The sequence below is a fragment of the Salvelinus sp. IW2-2015 genome, linkage group LG24 (assembly GCF_002910315.2).
Source record: "Salvelinus sp. IW2-2015 linkage group LG24, ASM291031v2, whole genome shotgun sequence".
Classification (NCBI taxonomy): domain Eukaryota; kingdom Metazoa; phylum Chordata; class Actinopteri; order Salmoniformes; family Salmonidae; genus Salvelinus; species Salvelinus sp. IW2-2015.
In genome coordinates this window covers 2,393,221-2,419,767 of record NC_036864.1, presented here as the reverse complement: position 1 = coordinate 2,419,767, position 26,547 = coordinate 2,393,221, and the positions used below count along the sequence as shown (strand labels likewise).

General features: G+C 40.6%; 1 protein-coding gene across 1 annotated transcript; it reads right to left on the bottom strand.

Annotated features, from left to right (window-relative positions):
* Positions 1-580: 580 nt before the first annotated feature.
* LOC111951307 (mucin-6) lies at positions 581-26,547 on the bottom strand. The gene is made up of 43 exons (XM_070434695.1): positions 26,441-26,547; positions 26,219-26,263; positions 24,228-24,456; positions 23,444-23,573; positions 23,229-23,292; positions 22,297-22,379; positions 21,709-21,892; positions 21,436-21,561; positions 21,081-21,201; positions 19,356-19,491; positions 19,165-19,242; positions 18,854-19,061; positions 18,508-18,657; positions 18,110-18,204; positions 17,841-17,973; positions 16,958-17,201; positions 14,940-14,980; positions 14,732-14,820; positions 14,468-14,622; positions 13,822-13,960; positions 13,544-13,648; positions 13,138-13,335; positions 12,654-12,896; positions 12,148-12,304; positions 10,145-10,255; positions 8,720-8,861; positions 8,570-8,598; positions 8,285-8,358; positions 5,978-6,644; positions 5,628-5,831; positions 5,170-5,411; positions 4,821-5,007; positions 4,508-4,715; positions 4,118-4,290; positions 3,815-3,884; positions 3,592-3,701; positions 2,679-2,710; positions 2,427-2,577; positions 2,279-2,316; positions 2,036-2,143; positions 1,889-1,928; positions 1,376-1,484; positions 581-1,238 (listed from the first exon to the last, which is right to left on the bottom strand). The coding sequence occupies exons 1-43, from the start codon at positions 26,490-26,492 to the stop codon at positions 1,067-1,069; spliced, it is 6,072 nt and encodes a 2,023-aa protein (XP_070290796.1). The 5' UTR covers positions 26,493-26,547; the 3' UTR covers positions 581-1,066.

Here is a 26,547-nt window from a genome sequence, read left to right as displayed (position 1 = left end):
TCCCTCAACTGAGGATGGGACAGGAGGCTGTGGAACAATGGTTCTCAACCAGGGGAGCTAGAACACCTAGTGGGCCTTACAGAGTTCTGACGGGTCTCTGGAAAAGCGTGGAAAAACATGAACATGCCAACATGAATAGAAAAACATCAGCAACGAGAACATAATATTTTATGGAAGAGCACTGTTAGTTGTTTTAAGGTGAATATGTTATTGTTTAATATGAAGACAAAAGGGTTAGTGACATTGTGCCATTTCATTTCAGTGGGGTTTCCTCTTTAAAATGTTCTCAGAAAATATTTATACTATTCTTACAGGGGGTCTCCAGATTTGAGGGGTGTCTCAGTAGGCCCTGCAGAAGGAAGCTTCAGAACCCCTGGCAGCCATAGAAACTGATCCTGATTGGTAGGTAATAGTGCACCTATATATCTCTGATAGGATTAGCAACTTTTGTTGAATTCAGCTAATCAATACTGATGTTAATGTATCAGATTCATCTTTAATCAATACTCATGTTAATTCAATTCATGCACATTCATCAATGAAAGTCAACTGATTGTGATAAGTAAATGGTTATTCAATGTGGAAGCTTCAGTACTTTATATAAAATAAAATCAGCAAAATCAAAGTGGTTACAGTTCTTGAAATAAACATTTCAAAATCACTTTCAAATTGGAGCTGCAGTCTTTTAGATGGAAAAGTGCAAAAAGTGCTGGGTGGATCATTAGAAGATTTCCTATGTGAAGTCTATGGAATACATACACAATCAACAATATTCTACATATAGTGGTCCACTTCCTGCACTGGAACAGAGTATATGCAATATAGAAAAAGGCCTTTCGACCGATGTGCACTAGCTGAAAAACCTATTCTACTAAGGGAACATGAAGCCGTTGTTCTGCACGTACTGTACAGTAGACCCTCAAAACACCGACCAAGACACTATTATAGGAAGGTTGCAGAATCTAGAAAAAACATTGATTTGGCACATTTTCACCATCTTAATAACAGTTCAATATAGATTTTTTGTTTGTTTGTGTGCATATACGTTCAGAACACAAAGCGATGTTTACTGCAATATACTGCAGGTATGGCACTCGCAGCTGGTAACATGTGCATACAGGTGTGGCATAACGGAGCCCCCAGTACAGGTCAGATTCACTGACTTCCTCTCGTGACTCCTCACTCTGCAACACTCCCACTTCTGTTCCAGTTGGAGAATACTGCGAGCAACAACCCATCTGAGGTTTAGAAAGAGGGAGGAGAGGAAGGAGAAGAGAAGAGGACCAGACAAGACATTCACATTGTAGTTATGTCACACACTCTTATCCAGAGAAACATACAATAAAGTGCACTAATAATCTCTGACCAGTCTTACCTTGTCTCTGTCCCACACTGGCCTTGACACGTGGGCAGCTGTAGTGTTGCTGTGCAGTTGTCTACAGTGATGTTCACACTAGAAACCCTGGTAGCACAGGTCTGGTTACCTGGGGTAGAGGCAACGGAAGTGTGTGAGTGGAAACAAATGCATAAACCTCATCATCACCACAGTTCTTTCTCTGAACTAATGTGCTCTATGTTGAACACTTTAACAATTATTTTTAACATAGGACAGACAAACAAAATACGAAAATATAGTTTTTTTTAATACAGTTCAGAGTTACATTGTAAATAATCATCCCCTGGAGCTATAAGAAACAGATACAAAGACTAGGAAACGTTATATTGTTGTTGATTTTCTAGTCTCTCCTTGCAGTGGAAACGTCCACAGTGAATAAGTGAACCACCTCAGTTCAACCACTAGATGTCTGGCTCTCCCTCTCTTCATGGTCAGTGTGACCAGATATGATCATTTACCTACAACACGGACTAGAGATAAGAGTTAGCTTACATGTGTAGCAGCAATGTTGTTCGTCCCATACTCTGTCCTCCTAGAAATAAAAAAGTGACATTGAAAAGAATGTCCTTGTGACAGGTGTTGATGTAAAAATGTCTTCATAAATACATGTGATTGATACAGAGAAAGAGCAGCAGGTACCTCTGAGCAGTTCTGATGGGGACACACCCTTCTCACTGTCTGAGTGCCTTCTCTGGTACAGCTATAGGACTCACAGGGCAGGGCAAGGTCTGTCCATCTGTCTCCCACCTAACCAAACAGGCACATAGACATCAGCCAAGAAGAGCTGCCAATGTGTACAAAGGTCTTGTGTGTATGTATATATTTTTTTTCTGGTACAGTAGCTTTATAAAGTTGGTATTTCTAAACATCTAGGATGCTTACTTTGTAGGTCCTTCCATTATAGTTACATGTCTTCTCGACTGCAAAGGAAAGTGAGGTAATGTGAGCACTAGGAAGGTGAGTGTATTTCGAAACACCCTATACAAAAGACATGCATCATTATTATTCAGTATCAGGTCCATTATCTTACCACAGGTCTGTTCGCCACAGCAGCCGGTGACCAGGACTGAGTCCTGACTGCAGAAAGGTGCGGGGGAGGGGAGGTTAGGTTGACACTCCTCTGTCTTGGTTCGGTTGTTACACGTACACACCTGACAGTTGGACTGCCATGTCTCCCCAAGCTGTAAAACATAAGAACATTAATACTAAAAAGTACCAGTATATCAGCCCTGTAACCACAGAGCTGTAATCATGGAGCCATGAAAGCACATGGTCTTCTCACCTGCTTGTACTCTCCCAGTGGACCCTTGCAGTCTGGAAGACATGATGAAGAGGTTTAACTTGTTACACATAAAACATCAGTATAGTATGCATGGTTGGGGTCAATTCCAATCTAGTTGTAATTCACTCATGAAGCGGAGAATGTATGTTGAATTCAATTCGAATGTCAACAATCTGTTAAACGGTTTGGACTGTTTGAATTGGAAAACAATATTTGTATATTTCCCAGAAAATGAAATTAATGCACAAAGTGTGACAAAATATTTTGCAGGATTTATTTTAAATTAATTTCAACTTGTATTTCCATATTACCAGTATAGCTAGGCTTTGACATGATCAGTTTGAAAGCCTGAAGGAATTGAATTCGAATGTGGAATTGTTGGGGATAATATTGAATTGGGAATTGAATTCGTGTAATTTAACTTACAATGGAATTGAGAGGAATTAAAGTATCTCTGCATTTAAAGTGACCTGGAATTAGAATTTTATTAAATGGAATTTACAGGGAGAGGGAATTGAATTAGAATTGAATGTGTGAAATTAACCCCAACCCTGATAGTATGTATAAATTGCACACCTGGAGGTCATTGCAGTCAATGTGTTCAGGCCAAATCCTGATTTGGGATACTCATAGTGCAGTGTTTCCCAAACTCAGTCCTCGGGACACCATTTTGTTTACCCCTAACACTATCAAAGCTTGATGATTAGTTGATTATTTGAATCAACTGTGTAGTGTTAAGGCAAAAACCAAAATGTGCTCTCCTTGGGGTCTCGAGGACCGAGTTGGGAAACCCTGTCCCTAGTTTGGGAAACCCTAACTCAGATGATCACAAGCTAAACTTCAACCTATACAAGTGGATTTCTCAAGTTAGGATTTGGCCCTAGGCTCAAGAGAGAATCCAAACTCCACTCACAGGGACAGTCCGACACGCAGATATTCTTGTGCTCCTCAGCTCTGAACTGTCCTCTGAGACAGAAACATCCAGCCTTAACTTCCTCCAGTACTCTCCCTTGAACACGGCCTCTGCAGAAAGAACGTGGAACACAAAAGACTCTTGAACTTTTCAGACACTTTTTTATACATTTAGACACGTAAAATGTTAAATAGTTAGGACACAGGGAGATGGATTCACTTACCCTCCGTGACAGTAGTCATCCAATTGACCGTGGCACTCTCTGTACACCATCCCTGTCGGGCACCCAATAGCTGAAAAAAATTAAGTTATTTAGTCAAATGTTCTTTCTCTCTTCTTGACCTTGTGTCTTAATGCATTTCCCCAGCATCAGTACACCATGATGGATGATTTTTATTTATTTATTTATATATACACAAATACAACTACATTTCCTTCTTTTTTTTTTTTTTTATCAACGCCTCAGTTGATTTTCCAAGCACCGATACACATTTCGGGAAGTTTTTGAAAAAATGAGTTAAATTACCACAGGTCCCGTTGGTGAGTTGTCTCCAGTTCACACAGATGCCTGCTTTCTTACACTCCTCAACAGCCTGCGCCAGAGGAGAACAAGCCATGTCGTTCCTCCCACACGAATCAAACCTACAGTTAATCTCAAGCTGGCTCAGATCCACCCGCCTACTGCAATTTGCAAAAACTCTGTAAAGACACATACCAACAGACTGATCAACATACAGGAAAATAAACCTTCAATAGTTTTACAACACAACAAAATCAGTTTGTATGTTGCATGGTTTTATCTCAGTGTAATGTTTTATCATAGCTGTCGCAGCAACATTGAATGAAACGCCACAGATTTTTGGCCATTTGGGAGATCATCATGTGAAATAAATCAAATTGAATTGAATCATCCTACGGGTGATGGAGAAGGTCACAGAGGGGGCTTCCAAGACAGCGGGGGGGTGGACGAGTGCCTGGAGGATGGCATGGGACGTCCCTGGGAGCTGCGCTACACTCAGGCTTCAGAGGGTCCTCATAGATCCAGTCATAGGCGGTCTTATCACAGCAGCTGTCAGCTTCAGTCTCCCCACTTCTACGCACACAAGAGCTTCCACCGCACACACCTGCCAATGGCCAAAGATGTAAACGTAAGCTTGGAAACGCACACATGCATACACACATGCATACACACGCGCACACACAGACACACTTCCTTGTCTAATACAAACCGCATTGTCCTTGGGTGTTATTCAGGAAATGCTCCATGGCCAAGGTGACAGTCAGAGTGTTGGATGGTGTGAGAGAGATATGTGAGCGTATCTCAGGGATGTATACAGACACCATATAGCCTGTCGTCTCAAACCTGATACCATTCTCCTCATAGGGAGGCTCGACATTCTTCTGGTTCAGAGTAGACTAGGACAGAGAGGAGCAGAATGGTTTGAGTGAGTGAGATATCAGAAAGATCACCATCATGGAATGAATTAGCAAATAATTTAATGACTGGATGGACGGATGAATGAATCCTTAAACCAATCAATCAATCAATCAATAAATCAAGTTGAAGACCGGCAGTACCTTCACCCTGAACTCATCCGGTACGATGCTGACAGTGGCCGTGTTGTTCTGGTACTGCAGGATGATGCCTTTGGCACAGGAGCCGTCCAACTCGGGAATACAGAAGTAGTTGTCCACGGCAACAGTCAGATGGTGACGCAGCGTTTTCTCCTTGACCAGGATGTATGTACAATTATCCAGGAAGTCAAAGGTCACACCCTGGAAGGAGATGTAGTGAGGGTCGCCATAGACGTCACAACGACCTGGGGGACAGGGGGAATAAGAGTAGAGGGGCATAAGAGTAGAGGGGGAATAAGAGAGGAACTGACTTATAATAAGTGCATTCCCATAAGGAAGACAAAACTACATAAGAAGAACATCAGAATTTGCAGGAAGTAAAACCCTCTTCAAAAACAAGATACACGGATAGACAAACTCTAGCACTTCACACAAAGGAACAGACAGGCAGCCAGACTCACAATCACACTTCCAGTAGTCACAGCATCCGTCTGAGACTCTGACCATCTGTCCCCTGGGGCACATGGTGGGGCGAACTGGATTCGGACAGATGACCGAAGTCATCTCTATCTTCCCATCCTTACAAGTCTTATTGAAGCAGTCTTCTGTCCACTTCTCTCCACACGCCCATATCTGGTTCCTCTTCAGGTCTCTACACTCACAAACTGGAAACAAGGTGAAGATTTGACTTAAACAAAGTGGAACAATTTCTACATCTATCTGTAAGGTCAGCATTAGTGTAGATTTGAGAGATATCAACCATTATCAACAATCCAAATTGCCAAAAATATATTTAAATATGTTGGCCTACTTGTACGTGTTGTAGATATTGTTGTTGACATCGTTGTTGGACGTGTGGATGTTGTTGATTCAGAGGTAGTGGGAGATCGTGTAGAGGAGGTTGTTGGTTGACTTGTGTACAGGGTTGTAGCTTCAGTCGGTGGTCCTTCAGATGTTGGTTTGGTTGTCATTTCAGTAGAAATAGTTGGTTCGGTTGTCATTTCAGTATGTGAAGTAGTTGGTTCGGTTGTAGATGTTGGTTCAACATATTTGGTTGTAGAATATGAGAATGTAGTTGTGGGTTGTGTAGATGTTAATTTAGTTGTAGTTTCAGTGTATGCTGTAGTTGCTTCTGCTGTAGTATTTTGTCCGGCTGTAGTACTCAACACGGACACAACTGGTGAACTATGTTGAGTATTTGTAGGTCCTGTAACTATCGTTGGGAATAGTGTGGTTGTATATTCAGGTGTGGTTCTTGTTGTTGTGGGTTGTGTAGGTGTGATTGTAGGTTCAGGTGTAGTAGTGGGTTGTTTAGGTGTAGTTGTATATTCAGGTGTAGTAGTGGGTTGTGTAGGTGTGGGTGTGGGTTGTGTAGGTGTAGTTGTATATTCAGGTGTAGTAGTGGGTTGTGTAGGTGTGGTTGTGGGTTGTGTAGGTGTAGTTGTATATTCAGGTGTGGTAGTGGGTTGTGTAGGTGTGGTTGATATTCAGGTGTGGTAGTGGGTTGTGTAGGTGTGGTTGTATATTCAGGTGTGGTAGTGGGTTGTGTAGTTGTGTGGTTGTATATTCAGGTGTAGTAGTGGGTTGTGTAGGTGTGGTTGTATATTCAGGTGTGGAGTGGGTTGGTAGTGTGGTTGTAGATTCAGGTGTGGTGTGGGTTGTGTAGTGTGGTTGTAGATTCAGGTGTAGTAGTGGGTGGTAGGTGTGGTTGTAGATTCAGGTGTAGAGTGGTTGTGTAGGTGTGTTGTAGATTCAGGTGTGGTAGTGGGTTGTGAGGTGTGGTTGTATATTCAGGTGTAGTAGTGGGTTGTGTAGGTGTGGTTGTAGATTCAGGTGTGGTAGTGGGTTGTGTAGGTGTGGTTGTATTTCAGTGTATTAGTGGGTTGTGTAGGTGTGGTTGTAGATTCAGCTGTGGTAGTGGGTTGTGTAGGTGTGGTTGTATATTCAGGTGTAGTAGTGGGTTGTGTAGGTGTGGTTGTATATTCAGGTGATTAGTGGGTTGTGTAGTGTGGTTGTAGATTCAGGTGTAGTAGTGGGTTGTGTAGGTGTGTTGTAGATTCAGGTGTAGTAGTGGGTTGTGTAGGTGCGGTTGTAGATGCAGGTGTAGTAGTGGTTGTGTAGGTGTGGTTGTATATTCAGGTGTATTAGTGGGTTGTTAGGTGTGGTTGTAGATTCGGGTGTAGGTGGTTTGTGTAGGTGTGGTTGTAGATTCAGGTGTAGTAGTGGGTTGTGTAGGTGGGTTGTATATTCAGGTGTAGTAGTCAGTATAGTTGTTGTAGGTTCAGGTGTAGATCTCATTGTAGTTGATTGTGTAGCTGTGGTTGTAGGTTCAGGTGTGGTAGTGGGTTGTTTAGGTGTGTTGTATATTCAGGTGTAGTAGTCAGTATGTTGTTGTAGGTTCAGGTGTAGTTCTCATTGTAGTTGATTGTGTAGCTGTGGTTGTAGATTCAGGTGTGGTAGTGGGTTGTGTAGGTGTGGTTGTAGGTTCAGATGTAACAGTAGGTTGTTGGTGTGGTTGTAGGTTCAGTGTAGTAGTCAGTATAGTGTTGTTGTAGTTCAGGTGTAGTTCTCATTGTAGTTGATTGTGTAGCTGTGGTTGTTAGATTCAGGTGTGGTAGTGGGTTGTGTAGGTGTGGTTGTAGATTCAGGTGGGGTAGTGGGTTGTGTAGGTGTGGTTGTATATTCAGGTGTAGTAGTGGTTGTGTAGGTGTGGTTGTATATTCAGGTGTAGTAGTGGGTTGTGTAGGTGGTTGTAGATTCAGGTGTAGTAGTCAGTATAGTTGTTGTAGGTTCAGGTGTAGTAGTCAGTATAGTTGTTGTAGGTTCAGGTGTAGTAGTCAGTATAGTTGTTGTAGGTTCAGGTGTAGTTATCATTGTAGTTGATGGTGTAGCTGTGGTTGTAGGTTCAGGTGTAGTTCTCATTGTAGTTGATGGTGTAGCTGTGGTTGTAGGTCAGGTGTAGTAGTCAGTATAGTTGTTGTAGGTTCAGGTGTAGTAGTCAGTATAGTTGTTGTAGGTTCAGGTGTAGTAGTCAGTATAGTTGTTGTATATCAGGTGTAGTAGTCAGTATAGTGTTGTATATTCAGGTGTAGTAGTCAGTATAGTTGCTGTAGGTTCAGGTATAGTTATCATTGTAGTTGATGGTGTAGCTGTGGGTTGGAGGTTCAGGTGTAGTAGTGGTTTGATCAGGACCTAAAGAGGCAAATCACATTGGATGTGTTAATACAGCATTTTGTATTTATTATTTCACCTTTATTTAACCAGGCAGGCCAGTTGAGAATAAGTTCTCATTTACAACTGCGACCTGCATTCCTGATAATATAATACTTTAATATAAGTCAGTCACAATTGTCTTAACTGATTTACAAATACATTAATGCAGTCATAACTTATATCCACTTACCACAGTTAATACGCCCCTGTTCACAAGTGCTGTAGACAGAGAACGCCGTAAAAGATCAGTTACCATTCTCCTGTATGTTACATTTATTTTCCCTTTCTCATTTCCTCACATAGGCCTACATGCACTGATATACTGTAAATAGGTACTCACCATTTCTCAGTGGGTTTCCTGATAACTGTACCAGGTGTAACCATAGTCTCGTTGGAATAACAGGTGCAGTTGTCCAAAGTGGAGCAACTCCTTGTGTTCTCATCATAGTATGGAGCCTCTGCTGAGCATCTCGGGTAGCAGCCTGCACACAGAGACAATGTCAAAGTTAGCATTAAGGTCAACATCACTGTGAGGAGTAGATTAATTTCTCATGACAGATCTAAACATACATGTAAACTTAACTTCTCTAGGGTAGGGGGCAACATTCTGAATTTTGGATGAAATGCATGCCCAAATTAAACTGCCTGCTTCTCGGGCCCAGAAGATATGATATGCATATAACTGGTAGATTTGGATAGAAAACACGCTAAAGTTTCCAAAACTGTTAAAATAGTGTCTGTGAGTGTAACAGAACTGATTTGGCAGGCGAAAACCTGAGAAAAATCCATTCAGGAAGTATTTTTGGGGGGGGTTTTGTAGTTTTCTATTCAATGCCATTACAGTATCCATTAACTTAGGACTCAAATTACAGTTTCTATGCCTTCCACTAGATGTCAACAGTCTTTAGAAATTGTTTCAGGCTTGTATTCTGAAAAATGAAGAAGTAAGAGCAGTCTGAATGAGTGGACCCTAAAGTGTCACAGAGCTTTTTCATGCGCGAGACCGAGAGATTGCGTTTCTTGTTTACCTTTTAAATTGACGACGTTATTGTCCGGTTGAAATATTATCGATTATTTAGGCTAAAAACAACCTAACGATTGAATATAAACATCGTTTGACATGTTTCTATGAACTTTACGGAAACAATTAGGATTTTTTTGTCTTCCTGTTTTGACTGCGTTTGAGCCTGTGGATTACTGAAGAAAACGCACGAACAAAATGGAGGTTTTTGGATATAAAGAGACTTTATCGAACAAAAGGAACATTTATTGAGTAAATGAATGTCTGCTGAGTGCAACCATATGAAGATCATCAAAGGTAAGTGATTCATTTTATCTCTATTTCTGACTTGTGTAACTCTTCTACTTGGCTGGTTACTGTTTGTAATGATTTGTCTGCTGGGCTATGTTCTCAAATAATCGTAAGGTATGCTTTCGCGGTAAAGCATTTTTTAAATCTGACACCGTGGTTGGATTCACAAGAAGTTAATCTTTAAACCTATGTAAAATATGTTTTGTTTTCTGAATTTTTATAATGAGTATTTCTGTATTTGAATTTGGCGCCCAGCAGGTTCACTGGCTGTTGAAGATGTGGGACGCTACCGTCTCACGTGCCCAAGAGAGGTTAAACAGAATTATCTATTAGTGTACACAAGATTTGGTTCTGGGATCATAGCCTGGTGACAGGTCTGTTTGACAGCACAAACAGATCCGGGACCATGTTAGATGGATCATCCATTTCCATTAATTGAGTCAGTTCAGTTACCTTCCAACTTGCCAGTGAAGAGGTTGTTTTTGCCACAGGTCTTGATCTGTCCACAGGGATCGTAGTGCCAGCTACTGTGGCCCTGCTCATTGTAGTAGTCGCAGTATACCGCTGTATGGGTAGATGGAGGAATAGTTCATTTAAACACTGTTTCAATAACACATACAGTTGAAGTCGGAAGTTTACATACACCTTAGCCAAATACATATAAACTCAGTTTCACAATTCCTGACATTTAATCCTCGTAAAAATCTCCTGTCTTAGGTCATTTAGAATCACCACTTTATTTTAAGAATGTGAAAATAATAGTAGAGAGAAGGATTGATTTCAGCTTTTATTTCTTTCATCACATTCCCAGTGGGTCAAAAGTTTACATACACTCAATTAGTATTTGGTAGCATTGCCTTTAAATTGTTTAACATGGGTCAAACGTTTTGGGTGGCCTTCAACAAGCTTCCCACAATAAGTTGGGGGAATTTTGGCCCATTCCTCCTGACAGAGCTGGTGTAACTGAGTCAGTTTTGTAGGCCTCCTTGCCCGCACATGCTTGTTCAGTTCTCCCTACAAATTTTCTATGGGATTGAGGTCAGGGCTTTGTGATGGCCACTCCAAAACCTTGACTTTGTTGTCCTTAAGCCATTTTGCCACAACTTTGGAAGTATGCTTGGGGTCATTGTCCATTTGGAAGACCCATTTGCGACCAAGCTTTAACTTCCTGACTGATGTCTCGAGATGTTGCTTCAATATATTCACATAATTTTCTTTCCTCATGATGCCATCTATTTTGTGAAGTGCACCAGTCCCCTCCTGCAGCAAAGCACCCCCACAACATGATGCTGCCACCCCCGTACTCCACGGTTGGGATGGTGTTCTTCGGCTTGCAAGCTTCCCCTTCTTTCCTCCAAACATAATGATGGTCATTATGGCCAAACACTTCTATTTTGGTTTCATCAGACCAGAGGATATTTCTCCAAAAAGTACGATCTTTGTTCCCATGTGTAGTTGCAAACCGTAGTCTGGCTTTTTTTATGGCGGTTTTGGAGAAGTAGTTTCTTCCTTGCTGAGTGGCCTTTCAGGTTATGTCGATATAGGACTTGTTTTACTGTGGATATAGATACTTTTGTACCTGTTTCCTCCAGCATCTTCACAAGGTCCTTTGCTGTTGTTCTGGGATTGATTTGCACTTTTCGCACCAAAGTACGTTCATCTCTAGGAGACAGAACGTGTCTCCTTCCTGAGCGGTATGACGGCTGCGTGGTCCCATGGTGTTTATACTTGCGTACCATTGTTTGTACAGATGAACGTAGTACCTTCAGGCATTTGGAAATTACTACCAAGGATGAACCCAACTTTTATTTTCTTATTTTACCTTTATTTAACTAGGCAAGTCAGTTAAGAACAAATTCTTATTTTCAATGACGGCCTAGGAACAGACTTGTGGAGGTCTACAATTTTTTTTACTGAGGTATTGGCTGATTTCTTTTGATTTTCCCATGATGTCAAGCAAAGAGGCACTGAGTTTGAAGGTAGGCCTTGAAATACATCCACAGGTACACCTCCAATTGACTCAAATGATGTCAATTAGCCTATCAGCAGCTTCTAAAGCCATGACACCATTTAATGGAATTTTCCAAGCTATTTAACTTAGTGTATGTAAACTTCTGACCTACTGGAATTGTGATTCAGTGAATTATAAGTGAAATAACCTGTCTGTAAACATTTGTTGGAAAAATGTATTGTGTCATGCACAAAGTAGATGTCCTAACCGACTTGCCAAACCTATAGTTTGCTAACAAGACATTTGTGGAGTGGTTGAAAAATGAGTTTTAATGACTCCAACCTAAGTGTGTGTAAACTTTTGACTTCAACTGTAAGTAGCATTTAATTGAAAGACTATCCTGGGCAGGCTCCTACTTATTTAAAAAATAACAATAAAGTGTTAGCATTAGTTTTAAATGATATACTGAGGATAATATTTGCGTCAGTTGTGATCTGTTACGTACGGCACATGTCTGGCGTTCTCCAGCGGACACACACGTCCTGGTCACTGCAGGCCTCAGCATAGGCCGCCACGGCCGTACAGAACCCCAAGAACTTCCCCTCAAACTCACAGGAGCACGACTCCAACACACAGGCCTGGTAGTAGGGCTCTGGGTCCACCTGGAGAACAAAGCAGAACATCTTAACTGAATGTCTCCTTAAATGTGTTACATAATAATATAATACATGCAATTTCGCAGATGCATTTAGGGGTACATAAACATTTAAAATACCTTGTATGGGTGTACGTGGGAATCAAACCCACTATCCTGGCATTGAAAGCACCATAATCTACCAACTGAGCCACAAAGGACCCACATGTTTGTGGTGAACTATGCCTTTAAGCCTACCTTTAAGTGGAGTTGTGTGATGTTTGGGGTAAACTAACCTTTTAAGCGTACCTCTTTGGCAGTCCTTAATAAAAGGTGTTTAACGTTTGGGGTGACCTGTCCTTTTAAGCGAACTGTACCTTCAAGTGGCAGTCCTTAAAGGTGTCTCCCCTGAGGATCATACAGCGTCTCTCGGCCCAGGCGGAGCAGTAGGAGTGGCGCTGGCACGGAAACACCTCATTGGTCACGTCAGAGCAGGGGGGTGTGGCCGTCTTCCAGCTGTTGCCGAAGGCGAGGGGGCTGGACACCACCGATGACCCGCTTATCTGCAGGTCGTTCATCTCGTTGGAATCGAAGTTCCCGCAAAGTCCACACACTCGGTTCTGTGAAAGTACAGCTGATTAATTAGGTAATTAACTTAATAATAATCAAATTAATTTATGAGTTACTAACTTAGGCAAGAGAGCTGTGCAAACGTAACCATAGCTTAATACTAAACAGTACTTAGTAGATATGAAATTATATTTCAGCAGTTGCAATGATATTTCAGTAGTTGAAATGATCAACGAGCAATAGGGAAATCTTACAGGTTACATCTTTAACGTCTAGATAGAGAGAACTCACCCTCCAACGGTCGTCCAGTATGACGGTAAGTCTGGTGTGTTTGTCCCAGATGAGGGTTAGTCCTCTCGAAGGCACTGAGATCATGATGTAGAGGCCCACAGTGTGGGTGGAGTACAGAGGCTCAGCCTCCAGAGAAGCCCATCCCCCTTGGAGCCGTCTCGTCACCTTCATTTCATTCAGAGTCAGAGTGACATTACCCTGGGAGAAAAGACAAACACCTCATTATTACAGTCCTATTACCACATACGTTATTCAATACAATTAGTATCTATCTGGTGATCCCAAGTGGTGCTTAGTCCTACTTAACAAAACACATCCCAAACAAACTGATGGGTAGTTCTATTTAATAATAATGGACTTCAAAAGCATGGCATGACAGAGGAGAGAAGTGAGCTAAGTGTATTACCAGCAGGTCTAACACGATGGTCCGGGAACAGGTCAGAGCCTCGTCACAGCACGGGACACTCTCCACTTTGACAGAAAACGAGCCGGCTTCACTACCACAGCCATCCTATGAGAGAAGGAGGAAAACAGCAGAATTGTCGATGTTTTTTGTAAAGAAGCAGTACCATTAATTTCACAGCAGTATAGAATAGAAAACAAAACAAATATCCCTAACAAAATAAACAACAATGCTTGACAACCCAATGAAAAGGTGATATCAGATTGCCTTCTGTGACTCACCTCCACTAATGTGTACTGACAGTTCCCATCGTAGCGGTACCATTTAGAGTCGAAGGTTTGATAGTGTCCGTTTCCATACACCAGGCATGTACCAGGGCATGGTTCATCTACACAGCTCCACTGGGCATGGTGGCAGGTGCTGGGAAGTGGATGGAGACAAACTTTTAGGGGACGATTCTGAACTTCCACTTCAGTATATATTTTTGCTTAATCATGTATTGATGTTAATTTTTATTTAATTTTACCTTTATTTAACTAGGCAAGTCAGTTAAGAACAAATTCTTATTTTCAATGGCGGCCTAGGAACAGTGGGTTAACTGCCTTGTTCAGGGGCAGAACGACAGATTTGTACCTTGTCAGCTCGGGGATTCGATCTTGCAACCTTTCGGTTAGTAGTACAAAGCTCTAACCACTAGGCTACGTGTTAAATCAACTTAAGTAGACGTTAGGATTCAAATTATGGATTATATTTCAGACAGTAAGTATGAAACACTATCTATAATATCTTTGCTTCAGCTTAGAATCAGACAAACACTTCCTGATGTTCGTACAGTACCAAGTCGTACTGTGATACATTCACTTATGCATGTATCTGTAATTGATACACACTTCAGAAGTAGCAAGGCAACAGTTGTGGCTCACTCACCATGTTCTACAGTTGGTCTTGACACTCTGTCCCGCTTTGAACACTCTGCCGCTGTACTGACAGGTGCAGTTGTCCACAGTGACACACACACCCCTATGGTCTTCCAACTGGCCCCCTGGACAGTAACAGCCACTTGTACAACTCTGAACAGCACTCTGGGAACAAAGAAGATGAGTGTCTCATTACAATTCAATGCTAATTGAATCAATGAACAGTTTTCAGTTAACTTTTTATTGCATTTTTTTATATGAACTGTGAACTTACTGTTGGTTTGCTCAGACTGGCACATGTTGTTTGAGCTGTGTCTATGGAAAATTGTGAGCAATGCACACAAACCTTCCCCTGGGTGCAACCTGAAACAGACAGTAGCATACAATATTATATTTGAAGGCATATCAAACACACAAAAATACTGCAATATCATGTAAGAATTAGACCATCAAGAGGCTATTAAATAAAAATACATATTTACCACAATCTTCAGAGCACAGCAATTCTCCATCCTCACATTTGCTGCAAAAGAGTATAAAAAGGTGGATGTAAGATGTTGGTGTATAGGCTGTCTGATCGTCATCAGTGATCAGGCCGACCACCGCTGTGTCGTCAGCAAACGTAATGGTGGTGTTGGAATCCTGCGCGGCCACGCAGTTGTGGGTGAACAGGGAGTACAGGAGGGGACTAAGCACGTACCCCTAAGGGTAAGCCCGTGTCGAGGGTCAGAGTGACGGATGTGTTGTTGCCTACCCTCAACACCTGGGGGTGGCCCATCTGGAAGTCCAGGATCCAGTCAGTTGCAGAGGAAGGTGTTCAGTCCCAGGGTCAGCAGGATTGCTTCTTTGCATTTTTTAATAATGGATTTAATGGTGCTCTGTGGGATGTTCAAAGTTTCGGATCTTTTTTTATAACTCAACCCTGATCTGTACTTCTCCACAACTTTGTTCATGGTATCGCTTGCTTGGTGTTGCCTCTTGCTTAGTGGTGTTGCAGACTCTGGGGCCTTTCAGAACAGGTGTATATATACTGTGGGTACAGCAGGTCAGCCACCATTGGGAGACTCGTCGAGGCCTGGTGACAGACGGAGTATACATCACGAGGCGATGGCTCCATCTGCTGGACCTGCCAGGTCTCGACGGGCTCTCCGTCCAGGACTAATTGGGGCTGATTGCTCACCAGCTGTACAAGCCCCATAAAGCTGCCAAAAGGGCAGCACACAGGAGAGGACTGGGGGAAGTAAGGTGACTTTCGTGTAGTTGGAGACGGTGCCCGAGCGAAGACGTTTGTGTGCCAAGCAGGATACAACAAGACCCGGAGCCCTGAAGACGGTATCTCGGAGAGGGTCTCATGGGGGAGATCTATCCTTTTCTTTTGATTTTTACTTAATAAACACCCTTGTAACCGAGCTAATCATACTCTGTCCGTGTCTGATCTGGGTAAACGCCTTGACCAAACCACCTGGTCTGCCACAATACACTGAGATCATGTGACCGATCATGTGACACTTAGATTGCACACAGGTGGACTTTATTTAACTAATAATGTGACTTCTGAAGGTAATTGGTTGCACCAGATCTTATTTAGCGGCTTCATAGCAAAGGGGGTGAATACATAAGCGCGCACCACTTTTTCGTATTTTATTTTGTATAATTTTACTTGTATAAACAAGTAATTTTTTTCATTTCACTTCACCAATTTGGACTATTTTGTGTATGTCCATTACATGAAATCCAAATAAAAATCGATTTAAATTACAGGTTGTAATGCAACAAAATAGGAAAAACGTCACTAGGATGAATAGGCACTATATATATAGGATCACATACTAGGGGAGAAGTGAATGGAAACTGTAGAGTTCTGGTGTCTAAAACAGTTTTTGCCCAAAATCTGCATTCTTTAAAAGCTGTTCACCACTGGAACCAACTACCAGATAACCAAAAATGGTGACTAGTGTCAGTGCTTTTCCACAAAAAGCAGTATAAAGAAGAGCAGGTTTGTAACCACTTACAAACCTTTTTCTTTGCTGCTTGTTTTTGTTGCTGTTTTTTACAACTAATGGTTCCAATAGCAATGTGTCCAATGATTATTATGTGCAATATCTTGACTTTTGTCTGTAAACGTATCCGTATATCCTGACCTCTGTTTTTGTTATTATTCCTAAGAAGAATACAAAAATGTGTCTGATGTTTGTGTGTTGTCTGTCCGTATATAATGTATTTTCTTGTTTATATGTTACCATGCAGATGGAAATGCAGATGGACTGCAGATGGAAATTAGCTGTTGAACAAATCTGGTCCAACGCATCTTTTCTCAAGTGTATTGAGACTTATGTGTTGCTGTACATTGTCCCTGTTCAAATAAACTTAACAATAATACCAACAAACAGTAGCATGTTCTGTAATAGGATCTCCTGTTTTTTGTGCAAGAGTCAAATTATTTATGCTGACATTGTCATCTGTAATGACACCTCCATAGCAGTACGTAAGAGGAACTCACCACTGTCGTCCATCGATGATAACAGGACCTGGTGGTGTGACTCCTCCCTGATGGTGACATGGACACTGGGCCTTCGAGGTACAGGTGAGCCCCCCGGTCAGATGAGTGCCCTCCAGGCAGCCACAGCCCTCCACAGGTGCATCCTCCACCCCACACCTGGGGTCTGGCCGGGATAGGGAGAGACAGGTGCTGTTGCACGCCTGCATTTCGTAGTCAAACCTCTGATTGTTCTCACACGATACCGCTGGAAATCCAAAATGACATTCATGTTAGTAAACATTTACAGAAAATGGCAGAAATATTGGTCAGAGAGAAATCCAAACCAGTTTAATTGGAACGAATGGCAATAGAGAAGCAGTTGATGCATTTCCTGTTTTTACTTTTGCAGGGAAATAAAAGTAATGTGATACAGTATATCAGAAATTGTGTAATTTCTGTCAATCTAAAATATTGTCATATAAATACAGTTTACACAGGTTTTATACCAATGTTCTGTATAAATAGCCTATAAAATATATCTTGACACATCATACATTTCTCAATGTTTATTTTCTTGGAAAGCTGTGATTGTTATACGATACAATATCAGTACTTGTTTGCGTTTACAACGTTTCTAAGTCCTATCACAAACTCATTTCAGCCAGTGTATGGCTGTGGATTGACTGCATTGTTCGTATGGAATGTAAATTAGAAACATTATTGGAATCAGTCCACCTAACAAACATACTGTGCAAATAATATTCAAATATATTGTTTTACACAATATCATATCACAGCACTGGCTGACCACTGGCTTACCAAAATGTCTGACCTTTTATACTGTTATAAGAAGGTTAATGTCCATTCTAGTACTCTAATTGCTAATTCGATGGGCGTTACTCACTGCAGTTGGTGGCCCTTCTCCAGTCACCCACTGTGATTCCCTGGTTGGCACAGGCTTTGGCATAATTTGCCAGGGCCACACACAAGCACTGCTGCAGCCCAGTTCCACAGGTACACGTTCTCTGGATACAAGCCTGCAAACAAGAAGTTGTTACATCATCATTTCCTAGTTAAATACAAGGTAAATAGCAATTCAAATATGTATTTTTGTTTGACCTTAATCGATGTATAAAAAGTTCCCAAGATTTGTTGGTATTAGTTAATCCTTGCCTTGTGGTAATTGTCAGTAGGCACGTGATCGTAGCACTTGGCGAAAATCCCACCGGGGTCTCTCAAGGGGTGGCACTTCTCATCTGCAAATATTTCTGAGAGGTAATCGTCCACATGTTAGATTAAGAAGCACAAAAACAGAATTAGGATTTTTCCATTTCTACACTATGTCGTATTGCAAGACGCATTCACATTCCCCTCATTCTTGCAGTCATGTAGACTATGTAATGTACCAAAAAAGAGCTATAACACTATGTAAAAGTGACACATTTTGTCACTACATGCATTATTTTCATAAAGTTATTAAAACAAACTGATTCATTTCCTTCATAGAAAAAGCTACTGAACGCATGTGAGAACCTATTTTTTAAGTCATGAAGCCTTCAGAGGGACTTTACCGTTGTCGGTGTTGATGCAGACTTTAGGTATGTTAACAGGACAGTCCCCTACACTCCAGGACAGCGCAAACGGTTCCGCTGCGTTTTCTACGATACCACTGCTTGTGGTGAAGTCATCCGTGGTATCGGTATTATAGTTTCCACAAAGTCCTAGTAAAAGGAAAAGTTACCACTTTACTTTAGAGTACAGAAATGACCAGATACATGTCATCATTTGTTTGTTTGTTCACAGGATTCAGTCAATGTGACTTAAATACTGATATGACAATGATAGTATGTAATTACAATGATCATATATAGTGATAATATATGATGCAGAACCATTATAATGATGAACGCAAAGTACCTTCTGGCATCCCTACTTCACTCTGTGGTAGTGTGATATAGAGCTGGAGGTCTGGAGACATCTGTACTTGGATCTTCATGCCAAAGGATGTCAATACCTGGACGTACATGGATGACTGCCAGAACACGATGGCATTGTCTGACTGATGTAGCTCTCGGATTTCCTCTTTCTCAAACTGTACACTGTTGTGAGAGAATCTGTAGGTATTCTGTAATTGATCAACAAAAAAAGTGTTTTAAATGTTGTCGATTATCACGAACAGACTTTGACTGTAAAGGGGGAAGCAAAAGTTACAAGCAGACAAACAGTACCTGGTAAATCTGAAGAAACACGTTTTGGATGGAGGACGTCGTCTCAGAAAATTGTATGGATATCGTCCAATTAAAACCCTGTTTTATTTCATTCGTAAAGAATAAGGGAAGTTAGTACTTCAGGTGAAAGTACTGTATGAGTACAACTCAAAATTACCATAGTGCTGTGAGATGAAAATCTATTGATTTACCTTAGAGGCCATGTATGTGCATTTACCGGGAAGGGCATACTGTTTCCCATCGAATGTGGTCACAAACTGCCCTTCAATCACACACCTACTAGGGCAGCTGTTCTGAGAGCATTTCCACTTGCCATTGTCGCACTCACTGTAGAGAAATAAATGAGTATCACGTTACATTTTGATCAGGACAAAATCAATAAGTGGACAAAATTCAATGAGAAGTCTGGCTAGTTCACAAATAACATCCTTTTCAACGCACTGTACCTTCGGAAAGTATTCAGACCCCTTGACTTTTCCCACATTTTCTTAGGTTACAGACTTACTCTAAAACGTATTAATTCGTTTTTTTCCTTTATCTATCTACACACAATACCCCATAATGACAAAGCAAAAAACTGTTTAGAAACGTTTGCTAATTTATATATTAAAAAAATATATATCACATTTACATAAGTATCCAGACCCTTTACTCAGTAATTTGTTGAAGCACCTTTGGCAGCAATTACATCCTCGAGTCATCTAGGGTATGACGCTACACGCTTGGCACACCTGTATTTGGAGAGTTTCTCCCATTCTTCTCTGCAGATCCTCTCAATCTCTGTCAGGTTGGATGGGCATAGTCACTGCACAGCTATTTTCAAGTCTCTCCAGAGATGTTCAAACAGGTTCAAGTCCGGGCTCTGGCAGGCCACTCAATCCTGACTAGTCTCCCAGTCTCTGCCGCTGAAAAAACACACCCACAGCATGATTCTGCCACCACCACGCTTCACTGTAGGGATGGTCCCACGTTTCCTCCAGACGTGACATTTGGCATTCTTGGTTTCATCAGACCAGAAAATCTTTAGGTGCCTTTTGGCAAACTCCAAGCGGGCTGTCATGTGCCTTTTACTGAGGAGTGGCTTCTGTCTGGCCACTGCCATAAAGGCCTGATTGAGAGAGTGCTGCAGAGATGGTTGTCCTTCTGGAAGGTTCTCCCATATCCATAGAGAAACTCTTGAGCTCTGTCAGTGACCATTAGATTCTTGGTCACCTCCCTGACCAAGGCCCTTCTCTCCCGATTGCTCAGTTTGGCTGGGCGGCCAGCTCTAGGAAGAGTGTTGGTGGTTCCAAACTTCTTTCATTTAAGAATTATGGAGGTCACTGTGTTCTAGGGGACCTTCAATGCTACATAAATGTTTTGGCACCCTTCCCCAGAGCTGTGCCTCGACACAATCCTGTCTCGGAGCTCTATGGACAATTCCTTCGACCTCATGGCTTGGTTTTTGCTCTGACATGCACTGTCAACTGTGGGACCGTATATAGACAGGTGTGTGCCTTTCCAAATTATGTCCAATCAATTAAATTTACCCCAGGTGGACTCCAATCAAGTTTTAGAAACATCTCAAGGATGATTCATGGAAACAGGATGCACCTGAGCTCAATTTCGAGTCTCATAGCAAAGGGTTTGAATACTTGTGTAAATAAAGTATTTAAGTTTTTTTTAAATGTAATACATTTGCAAACATTTCTAAAAACCTGTTTTCACTTTGTCATTATGGGGTATTATGTGTAGATTGTTGAGTATTTTTATTTATTTAATTAATTTTAGAATAAGGCTGTAATGTAACAACATGTGGAAAAAGTCAAGGGGTCTGAATAGTTTTCGAAGGCACTGCATACGCTAGTGCAATACTTTTGACTAAAACCACATAGTGCTCTGGTCCAAAATAGACTCCTGAGTTCTGATTATCTCACCAGGTCTGGCATTTAGTTCTGCGTTCTTCCCTAGGTGCATAGTTCCTCCCGGCGTACACACATGGACAGGCTGACACATTTACACAGTAATGGCCCTCCGCTCGATCGTTCAATACCTGTCCTGAAACATAGCCATTTAAAACCCTCATCAACCTTATGTGATTGTGACATTAAAGATAATGTTTAAAATTGTATCCCGGCAGATTGCTTAATATGTGACGGTAATCTTAAAAGCAGTGCAGATCTGCTTGCTAAGACATTGTCTGCTCAGTTACAATTAATATTTTAAAGAAACCTTTTACACTTTAGACTACACTTGAAACTGTGTTTCTGTGGATTACAGTGTAAGGCCTACCTTGGGGGCAGACACAGGTGCTGGTGATGTCCTGATCATTGGTTCTAGGTGCTGGGTTGGAACAGGTGGGAACAAACGCATCACCCTGCTCCTCAAAGTGTAGTTCTCCTGGGCAACTGAACTCAGCTGTTTCACAACAGACAGACACACAAGTCTTTAAGAATTTGTTAAAGACAAAATTACTTTAACAAGATTAATAATCATTATAATGTGTTACAACTGTTCATAACATATTTATAAACTAACAGCTTTGTTCTGAACTGATTTACTTACGGCAGTGTGTCAAGGTCCTCCAAGCGTAGCTGGTCTGACACCGATGGGCAACTTCTTTGTAGAACGCACATCCTACATAATGCTCTTTTTCATATCCGTAAATATTCTCTTTACAAAGAGTTATGTATTTGCTTGTGTTAGCCTGCAGACATTCAACGTAGTTGGAGAGGAACTTCTGACAGACCTATTAAATAATACATAATACATACAGTACATCATACTGTAAAACACTAGTGCAGACTTCAAAACAGTATAACCTACATAATGTAGGCTACATTACAGCAACATGGCATTATCTATATAGAAATATTAACATCAAGGCCTGCCAGAAAACTGTAGGGTTCTATGTCTTAGATCCATTCATTACCATTCCCCAGAAGTCTAGTGTTATTTACCAAGCCATAACCTTGAGGCCAAGCACGCAATACCAGAGACCCCAAGCAGTGATACTAGTACTTTACCACCAGATTCAAACGGTGGTCCACGTCCCAAATAGCATCCTATTACCTATATAGTGGTCAAAAAGAAGTGCACTAGATAGAGAATGGGGTGTCATTTGGAACGTAGAACATAATTCAGGAAATGTACCGTGCTCTTAGTAAGGAGGGAGTCCATGGTCTGGCACCCGTCCTCTGACAGAACACTCTCTGCAATCAATCGCGGACGGTCATCTAATTTTGCAGGAAAATATAGAGTAGTTAGTACACTGAAGTGTAGTTAAAATGCAGTTTACAGCAAGAAGTGTAGTTAGCGCACAGCTAACATCAAGAAGTGTAGTTAGCGCCCAGACAATTGATATTCAAGAGGCTGTTCACTGTATTTTTCTCCATACTGCATTTTGCAGATTACTTAGACAATCCATATGTATACAACGTGATATACAGTAAATATATATCAGTATATATATATACTGTACCAGTACACAGTACCAGTCAAAAGTTTGGCCACACCTACAGTACTCATTCAAGGGTTTTTCTTTATTTTTACTATTTTCTACATTGTAGAATAATAGTGAAGACATCAAAACCATGAAATAACACATATGGAATCATGTAGTAACCAAAAAAGTGTTAATCAAATCAAAACATATTTTAGATTTTAGATTCTTCACAATCACGCGACCTCAACCCAATTGAGATGGTTTGGGATGAGTTGGACCGCAGAGTGAAGGAAAAGCAGCCAACAAGTGATCAGCATATGTGGGAACTCCTTCAAGACTGTTGGAAAAGCATTCCAGGTGAAGCTGGTTGAGAGAATGCCAAGAGTGTGCAAAGCTGTCATCAGGGCAAAGGGTGGCTACTTTGAAGAATCTCAAATATAAAATATATTTTGATTTGTTTAACACTTTTTTTTACTATATGATTCCATGTGTGTTATTTCATAATATTGATGTCTTCACTATTATTCTACAATGTAGAAAATAGTACAAATAAAGAAAAACCCTTGAATGAGTAGGTGTTTTGACTGTTATTTTATATATTTAGAAGAGGTACAAAAAATATTTTTAATAGGTAATCGACCTGGTATATCTGGTCGTCCACAGAGTCCAGTCATTCCAAGGACAAGCTCCTGCTCCAGTTTCACCTGTTAGAGGACAGACCAGGGACCAGTCAATCAATCATGTATTAATAGGTAATCTCGGCACCAGGAACCTAATCAAATTTGTTAAGGACGGCATGAGAGATTAAATAATAGGTAACAACGATGTATTTGAAGCTGTTCATGGATCACTCACCCAGAGAGAGTCGATGCCCACGCCCACACTGCTCCAGATGACAGACAGAGGTAGAACAGTGCTCCTCAGCTTGGTGTTGATACCGTACTGGAACACATGTTGATAGGTGTGATCGTAGGGAAGGGACACCCTGTGACAAACACGTCATAGTCAATCGTCATCAATCATCCTCTTCCTCAATGCCAAGTAGGTTAATGATAATTTTAGACTGTATATTTTGTTGGTGTGAAGAAAAGGGCAGGAAAGTCTAGCTAATATTTGGTGAAATGTGTAATTAATAACTTGGTCATGCTAGAGCTCTCAGATTAATGATGTATGTAACTGCATCACCTTGGTGCATTTGAAGGTAACCAGATTCATCCATTCATTATTTCCGCTTAGAGCTAGCAGCTTATGTAAGATAATTACAGTTACAAGTCATCACATGCGTCAAAAAACTGTGGAGGACAGACATTTCACTATTCAATGTAATCACTTGCTTTGAAGTAATAGTGTAATTGGCAGCATCACAGACCACGATTAAGCACATTGGATTAAAAACCACATTCAATACAGGATACATACATCCACCGAACATGTTTTAAATCCAGCTTTACAGTTAACTTTATCTGGATCTTGAAGACCCACTCCTGAACTGTGTTATGCATGATTTTATATGAAAAGTGACAATATCTGGATCTTTGCAACTACCCCTTTATATGTTATCTGTTTCTTATGAGTAAATAATTAGACATAATTTAACAGAATTAAAATAGAATAAAATAGAGTAAATAAAAACACAAACATTCTCTGCTCGACGAAGATGGTTCCATTGTACAGAATCCGGGTCTGGATCTTGTTGACGTTGATCTCGACATATTCCAGCAGGCCGTTTTCACTTCGACGCACGGTGATGTCACAGTCCACCCGGTTGTGAGTAAAACGTGTCAGCGTGAATGGACAGGTGGAGCGGACGTAGAATACAGTTCCGTTGAACATCTGGACGACTCCACTGCCGAAAGTCTTACACACATCTGGAAACAAACAGAGAAGAGTCAAACGTCTGCTGCAGTAAAAAATCCACATAGAAAAACTGAATTTAAAGGGAAACTCCGTCACTTTTCAACCTTTTCAATTGCCTTGGACATTTAAGTTGAGTAGAGTTCAGTAGAGTTAATGTTATGTATGCATAATTTAATTTCCAAAGTTATTGTTAAATAATCTTGGCTAGCCAATCAATGTGTTGCTTGCTACAGTGGTTCTTCCTTTAAAAGTTTTGAGTTTATGCCGCAACCGTTTGTGGTAGATGGTGGCAGATTATGGTAAATTGCGTCATTCTGGCAACAATGGCTGACAGTTAAATAACATGCAATAGAATTCTCTGGCACCCTGCAAGCTGTGCTACTGTACGTAACTTTTAAAGGAAGAACCAGTGTAGCTAGCTAACCTAGCTAGCTTTAGTGAGGATTGGGTGTCTCTGATAGAACTGGCTAGCTAGCTAGCTAGATTATTTCCAGCAAAAAATAATCAAAATGTTCCCTCCTGCAGTGGATTGTTCTGGTCTGGCACCTCAGGTGCCTATGGACAGACCCCAGTCAATGTAAGTAGTCTTTTGTATCATTTATCTAGCTAGTTCCGAGTGAAATTAAAATATGTTCATGAAAATTAACTAAATTAAATTAATTAAATTATTTATTCTTCATCTTGTGTGGAATTGTTTCTCTGACTCTGTCTCTTCATTCTCCACAGGATAAGTGCGAGTCAGAAAATGAACACTGGAGGTGAAGGAATCTGCATTGTAAGTATACATTTTATGTTAAAATACATCATTTTCAAATACAGATGTTAAGTGCACAGAGGTAATTTATGCATTATATTTTATATTTCAGATGCGAGCTTCCAGTGACAATTCAACAATGGACCAAGTTATTTGAGCAAAAAAAATATGATTATTGAAAGCACTCCTTGTCCATCATGTATTGTGATTTTGTGCTGAACTTTGTAGTTTTATACATTGTATTTTAATGTAGCCTAGCTACGGTATATAGCTAAGTTAAAAAGCTACATTTTCCATTAATTAAATTACATGGCAACATATATTTATTAAATATTTTTGGGAATATCTTTTACTAGCTACCACAGCATATTGTCAAAATGTATTTCCACACCACATATTTACATATATAAATATACATGCAGAAATATATAAAAATTACCAATTTTGTAATATGTCAATATATTTATGTACATTTAAATATATGTAAATATAAAGCTTAAACGTATATTTAGATATCTATAATTTACATATGTATAATTAAATACATACAGATTTAAAAAAATACGTCTATATATTATTTTTAGTATGAGCAATCTAAAGTTTTAAAAACAGTGATTTTCAAGCACTATGAGATTCATGAGGACGTGGGGAGCAAGAAAATACTGTGCAGGTTTTGAAACTCTTACTTGTAATCCTACCCTGTGAAGCATTTTTTAGGACCTTTCTTCTTACAGTATCTTTTTAACCACAGATCATAGAAACTTACCGTTTCACATATGTAGACTGGTTTGGTGCTGGAGTCAATGAATATGAGGAATGAATATGAGGTTGAAAAGTGTCGGAGTTGCCCTTTATGGGCCGGTTTCCCAGACACGGATTAAGTTTGGTCGAGAACAAAAAATCATTCTCAATGGAGATTCTCCAATGAAAGAGCTTTTTAGTCCAGGACTAGCCTTAATCTGTGTCTGGGAAACTGGCCCTCTATGTATATGTAATTTAGAGGAAGGTACTTTACTTACTTTGATGGGTATCAGAGGTTGAAACAGAACCAACTGGGCCTAGAACTAGAAATAACAAAATATTAATATGCCAGCCCATCCATACGCAAACTGAAGTACAATTCTGTACAGTAATAACTCATTTTACCATATATACATTTGCAGTGGGGACAATCAGTTAATCAGGATAAAAATGTATAAAAAAAATAATCACAGTCAAGTTTCAAAGAAGACCTACTGTACCTGAGACAAGAGAAAGTAAGACAGCCACCAGAGTCCACCCTGGAGGAACCATGCTCCCTAGCTCACCAGTCTTAATGAGAGACAGAGAGAGAGAGACAGTGTGACAG